The sequence below is a fragment of the Empidonax traillii genome, unplaced genomic scaffold (genome assembly GCF_003031625.1).
Source record: "Empidonax traillii isolate 1590-97213 ecotype Southwest subspecies unplaced genomic scaffold, ASM303162v1 scaffold2489:size23230, whole genome shotgun sequence".
In the NCBI taxonomy this organism is placed as follows: Eukaryota; Metazoa; Chordata; class Aves; order Passeriformes; family Tyrannidae; genus Empidonax; species Empidonax traillii.
Genome location: NW_020957682.1, coordinates 2,829 through 9,200, shown reverse-complemented (window position 1 = coordinate 9,200; position 6,372 = coordinate 2,829). Strand labels below are relative to the sequence as shown.

The window sequence follows — 6,372 nt, the reverse complement described above, 5'->3', positions numbered from 1 at the left end:
CATTTCTCTGTCCCCTACACTAGGCTGCAAAAATAGCTCCCTTTTGTTGCTCCTCCCCTGTGTACCTGATTCTTGCATGCCTGACTTACTCCTAACCTGTAAGACTGAACAGGGGTTTGGCAGTGGCTCTCCTAAAAAGTGTGATCGTGCCACTCAGGTCGAGTTTGGCCCAGTGCTGCCTGCTCGGATAAGCCTCGGATGGCTAAACAATCGGTGATCTAGGCACAGAGGAGGAGTTCAGACACAGGACACTTCCTCCTTCCTGACAGACATCTGTGGGCCTATAAAATTTGCTCTGGTGTCAGCACCTTGCTGGGTATCTTCCTCACCAGTGTTCCTTGAATAGCTTTCTTAAGTGAAATAGTGATCACCTGCTTGAGACTAACTTGCAATCATAATATGTGTGCAAAAAAAAGAAGCTAAGAAAGGCCCAAGTTCTTGAGAAGGTGACATTCCTACCTCTGAACCACTTGCAGTTTCCTACCTTTGCGAAAGACAATGTCGCCGATTGCCCCATGGGTCTTCTGAGAGTTCTTCTTCATTGCCTGAAAGCTGCTCCTCTCTACCACAAGCTGAAGCTCTTCCTCAGTCAGTGAAATCCCTAAGAAAGCAGCTATCTTTTTCACACCCAGGAGACGATTCTGGAAAGAAGAATGTAACACACCACATGACATTCAACCAAATTACACTGCTTTCCAAGGTGGTTACAATTCCCAGCATCTCTCTGCTCGATACATGTATGGGATATTCGCAGAGCTCAGGGGGACTAGAGGAAGACATAGTGTTCATCTTCTCCATAATAATTTCCAAGGAGATACGAGCTGTTTCCCTATAGATTACAAAAGACTGTGCATGATTTACAGCTGAACAAAAGCTACACTGTTGAATGCATAAAAGCTTCTCCCAAAAAATTATTGTGGATTTTGATTTACAATTTTTTGAACTTATATCACAGCTAAAAAAAAAAAAAATATTAATTTGCTCAAGCAAAATTTTAGAAGGTTTTTGAGTTTGCATTTTACCTCTTCTTTACTTCAAACAAGAATCTATCCTATGCAGTTTGAATACCCTACATGAATATAACGATGAATTGGGTTAGGAAAAAAGGTACCGTGAAGTATAAAATATTTGTAGTTATTGATAACCTCACCTCTTTTAGCTCTTCATAAGTTATTGTCATAACATTTTCTTCATCAGCATATTTGTTCCATTGGGAAAGGTATTCAAAGTAGCATCCCCAGACCACTAAATAAAACAAAACAATCCTAAGATGTGTCATAAATGAACATTAGACAAACTCCTTAAACAATAAACTAAATTTTACACATTCCATTGATCTCTAAGCCATAGGCACTAGTAATAATGTCTGTGGCAGATTTTACACCCTTCTGGGGAAATTTTAGGATTTGCTCCAGGCTGTTCTGGCATAGCTACAAGTCTCAGGGATATGATACAATTTGGAAGTTGGAACAGTAAAACTTGTTAGTATCTCAAGGCACATGGGAGTCCACCCAAAAGCTATCAGTCCGCAAGCCATCTTGCTGACTCCCTCAATCCACTTTAAAACCTTCTGTAACCTCCCTTCAGCTGGCTGTGTGCTATGCTAAACTGATGCCTTTTTAAACCAGTGTAATTTTTTTCTCTCCTTTTTAATGCATTAGACTTAGTTTAAATAATTTCTTCCATTCAATTTGGCATATAGGTCTTTATATGTCAACATGGACACAAGGGATGGACATTGGAGAGGAGGGGTAAAAGGGATCCAAGACAGAGATAAGGAAGAACCACTTCTTCAAGAAGAAATACCAGTTTGTACAAGGTAAAGCAGCTTGTGGAACTGCAGCTTTGACAGGGACTTATCCTCAAGCAGTTTAGTGCCAATGTCTAACTTTTTGTCTTTAATCTCTGCTTTTGTACTGTAATGTACATATGTATGTGCATATTGTAAATATTGTAATTATAGGGAAATTATGAAAATTTATGTTATGTATTTTTCATTTAATAAATTATTAAATAAAAATAGCTATTGAATAAAAAAAATATTTTTTGTTAAATTATGTTCTTTATGTAAATAAAAATCTTAGCTGATTTACTGAAGTACAAAGTTTTTGATACAAAACATTGAATAATAGACACACAGAATAATATACTGTACTTCTCTTTGACATGAAATCTGTGAAGAAATCATCCCAGGTCTCATAGGAAGGAAGAGTAGCCAGGCCATTTGAAAAATGGTAAAAAGATGTTGCTACATCTTTTGGGTTACGAATCAGTAACAATATCTAGAAAAAAAAATATTTGTACAGAAAGATGTAACAGATTAGAGTATGAAAACAATACAATAATATACTTTATAACTAGAATTGGGGAATTTCTAGTATCTTGAATGCTACTTGCAGATATAGCATAGCAATTTCATTTCAAATTTAGAAGGGGAAATATCTAACCTAGCTTTGGCACCATGTGAAGGTGATTGCCTATAATTATTAAAGTATCTTTTACAGAGTAGCCAAATTAATTATGCAGAATCTAACTAAGTTTTGCTCAGTACAAGCAAAATTTGTCATTTAGGTAACAGGGAAAAATCACAACAATACAACTTTTCTCTGAAGCTTGAAACGCTGAAGCACCACTTGTGACAACACCACAAAATGTCCCCCATGGGAAATTGTGTCAAAGCGCATTTTGCCTCTGGAGGATTTGTTCAAGCCCTGCAACTCCCTTATGGAGACTGTCACAAAGGTGCCAAGAAGGATGAATGGAGGTTAAGTGAGATGAATGGCAGAACTTAAACAGGCATGTAGAAATGGCCAGGCTAAACACTCAAGAGTGACTCTGAAAATTGGCTGAAAAGACATTAAAATCAGCACTCACCTTGACTTTATTTTTGAAGATAGACTTGGGAAGGTTTTCAGGATGGAGGTGAGAAGCTATAAATCTTGGAGAAGGTAATTTGGTCATTCTCTTCACGAATTGGAAGGAGGAGAGTGGACAGTTCAGTTAGTACAAGTATTCTTTTCATCAGGTGATTCTAAAATGTTGCCTTGCTAAAATTATCAACACATACTGGCTGACAAAGGTACTTTTTTGTGTACGTATGTGTTACCCTGAGATATTAGTGTGCTGCTCTGAATAGCTCTAACTTTCAAAACACCCCGAGAATGAGTGACTACAGAAAGATCACCCATCGTTAATTTTCTTCAGTGATAATGAATTTAACATCGTCTGTTAGACAAGGGATCAAATCTAAGACTCTCATTGGGTATTTATGAAAGCTGAAGGATCTCAAGCACTGAAAGAAGGGGTGAGGAGAAAGAGTTAGTAAAAGAGACAAAAGCTAATAGTTCATTCTTGGATATTTCTTGAAGCTCTTCTTAAATACAAAAGATGTTATGCTGAATTTCTGCAGTTCTTGTGTATCTAAAGCGTAAATGCTCCTGTCACACTCATTGAAGTGCTCATTTGTCCCTCACCGTTTGACAATCCAGACAAGATTCATCACATAATTTTAATAATTTTCATACATATTCTGTTCCCACCTCATATCTCTCGGCATCTCCAAATTCAAGGTAGGGGAATTCCTCTAGTTCTTCATCATTCACACTGCTTTCTCTATCCTGTGTTTTCTTTTGAGATACGGTTACCAGGTCAGTTAAAATTTGACTTAGCCAGTTTGTGCCTGAAGGATGAAAAATACAGAATTTCTTGTAAAACGTCTGGAATAAATAGAAGTGGATTTTCCAGGAAAGCCAGGAGGAAGGTAGTACTATGAGGTGAGTTACCTGATCTCCTTTTATATGATACAATCACAGCTGACTATCTGGACAATCACCTGTCAGGGTCCTACCTTTGGTCCTCATAAGGATACATTCCTCCAGCTAGATAGGGTCAGCACATCCTAAATTTACTTGGACATTGAAAATATATTTGTGTATTGTGAACTAAGTAGCCAAGGAGAAGAACCACTCAGATTCAACCAGGAAAACCTTCATTAGGGTAATCAACATGATTATGACAAATATAAGGGCAAATGGGGTGGTAAATCTGAACCATATATATTTTTTGGATAGGATGCACAGGATTGACTGAGGAGGAAAGACAGGTCACAGTATTGCAACACAGGAGCAGAGCTAGATCTGAAAACTGTGCTGTATGTACTCACTTTCTTTACCAATAGGAAAAAATTCTTCAAAGTGATATTTCCTATAGACTTTTATTATATTTTTGCTCAAAACGTACCAAAGAGTCTGCAACTCTCATCTTTAGTCTACCATTTCCTGACTTCTGGATACTGGGTTCCTACACCTTTCACACTACAGTTTTAACAATTGTTAAAACCAGTAGCAGTCTGGTGCAAGCATTTCTTCAAAAAGAAAGTACCATAAAAAACCAAAACCTTTACAATCTTGTCAAATCTAAGACAGTGCAAACCCAATTGCTGCAGGAGAGAAACTACTAGATTAAAATGAAAATGAGACACATCTAACCCAAACCTGTGGCTCTGATTAGGGGCACCACAGGGTGCTCTCAGGCAGAAGGAGCAAAGGAGCAAAGGTTGTAAACTCAGACTCCTAGTAAAGACCTTCTCCTAATAAGTACTGAACAACGTGATCACTTCAAGTGCTACAAAATATTTTTGATAGTTATTTCCTGACATCAAAAGGAAACAAACTAAAAAAATGCAGCATGGCATGGGAAGGTAGAGAACAGCTCAATTCTGTGTGAAAATGTAAAGTTTTTAACTTTACAAAGATAAATGGGACAGCAGATCCTGTAATAACAAGAGATCTCATCATGTCTGGTGTAAAACACTGAATTTTAGTTCTCTCCAATTCATGCATTTAACTTCATAACTATGAAAAGTAAAGATAACAAAAACCTTTGCATCTTATAGAAAAGGAATCAGATGCTTTTTCTCACTCTTTTGGAAAATTCCCTACATAAAATCCTCATAATTCACTTTGCTGTGCTTTTTCAGAACAAAATCTCTTTCACAAAATTTTGTGAACATTCCAAATGCTATTATTTAATATATCATATAATATATCATATACATTGCATATATTTAGTACAAATCCACTTCTTTGCAATTAGTTAACCTTATTTATGAAAAAAGCAAAATATATTCACCACATTTGGGATATGCTGCCAACATGATATCATCACTTCTGGCTTCAAAGGACTCCAAGGCTCTGAATGTTTCAGGACTACAAAGAGTGGTAGGGTAGAGAATTCCATTGTAAGAAAACAGCAGTTCATCACGACGCATTGTACAGGCAGCCGTTTCTGCCTTTTCTACAAGATCATTAAATTTTTTCCTGGACTTCTCCATTCTGCTTCTGTCTCTCAGACACACAGGCTCTGACACAGTGTGAAAGGCTATGCAGAAAAAGAAACCCACATGTTGTCTTTTTATACGTGCTGCGTTTGTTGGGGTTTATTATGATTTTTGTTTGTTTGGAGGTTTTTAGTTAATAATTTACTACTCTTTCTGAACTCTTAGACTCCAAAGAGTAATTTGAATATTTTGAAATCAATAAAAGTTGAATATAAACAAGATAAGCAATCAAATTCAATTGTGTCCTAAGATAAAGGGCCTGTGTAATAAGCCCAAATATCATGCCTGCCACGTGAAAAAGGGCAGATGAGAAGAATTTTCTCTCCATCCTGTATTAATTTTTCTTTTTTGACCATCAATGTCCCACAAGAGAACAAACCCTTTTAATGTCCAAAACACTCTGTGAGCATCTCGCCTAGTGAGGCTCTTCTCTTAAGAAAACCCCCATACAAACAGGATATTTGATACCTTTTACATAGGGACTGCATTTAGCAGTGGTAGAAAAACCCCTCAGCAGTTTCTCCTATGAGTTATTTCACTGTTGGTGAAACGGGCAGCAGATTCACTGCAATGGACAGGACTTCTCATACCCTGACATGGGGACAGCACTAAACAGCAATGGAGAACCTTCTCAGTAAAATTCTCTTACAAATTACAAGGCTGCCAGCCCCAGAAACAAAAAGGACTAACTCTAGCAGATCACAAAATAACTTATATTAATACAAGTATGTGACAAACTACTGTAGGGCTTGTGTCGCCTGTGAGCCTGTTTAACTGCACAATTGCACTTAGCTAATAAAAAAACCCAAAACCAGAAGCACATTCTGCAAAACAACTACCTAAGCCTTAATACAAAACTCAAGCAACCCCCCTCCACGACAGACCGATTTACAAAGACTAGAACAAAATCTAAACGCACTCGTTAACACAAAGCAAAAAAGAAAGAATATAGCTGCTTCCCACTAACACACATTTTAACTCACTAAGATAAGCAAATGACCACCTCAAAGCAAACCACAAACAATGAGTCAGCA

General features: G+C 37.3%; 1 protein-coding gene across 1 annotated transcript; it reads right to left on the bottom strand.

Annotated features, from left to right (window-relative positions):
* Positions 1 to 440: 440 nt before the first annotated feature.
* Positions 441 to 5,332, bottom strand: LOC114071975 (sulfotransferase 6B1-like). Its single transcript, XM_027909880.1, has 6 exons — positions 5,131 to 5,332; positions 3,540 to 3,679; positions 2,875 to 2,964; positions 2,156 to 2,282; positions 1,151 to 1,245; positions 441 to 641 (listed from the first exon to the last, which is right to left on the bottom strand). Exons 1-6 carry the CDS (start codon positions 5,330 to 5,332, stop codon positions 456 to 458), a joined length of 840 nt encoding a protein of 279 aa, XP_027765681.1. The 3' UTR covers positions 441 to 455.
* Between the last annotated feature and the right edge of the window lie 1,040 nt (positions 5,333 to 6,372).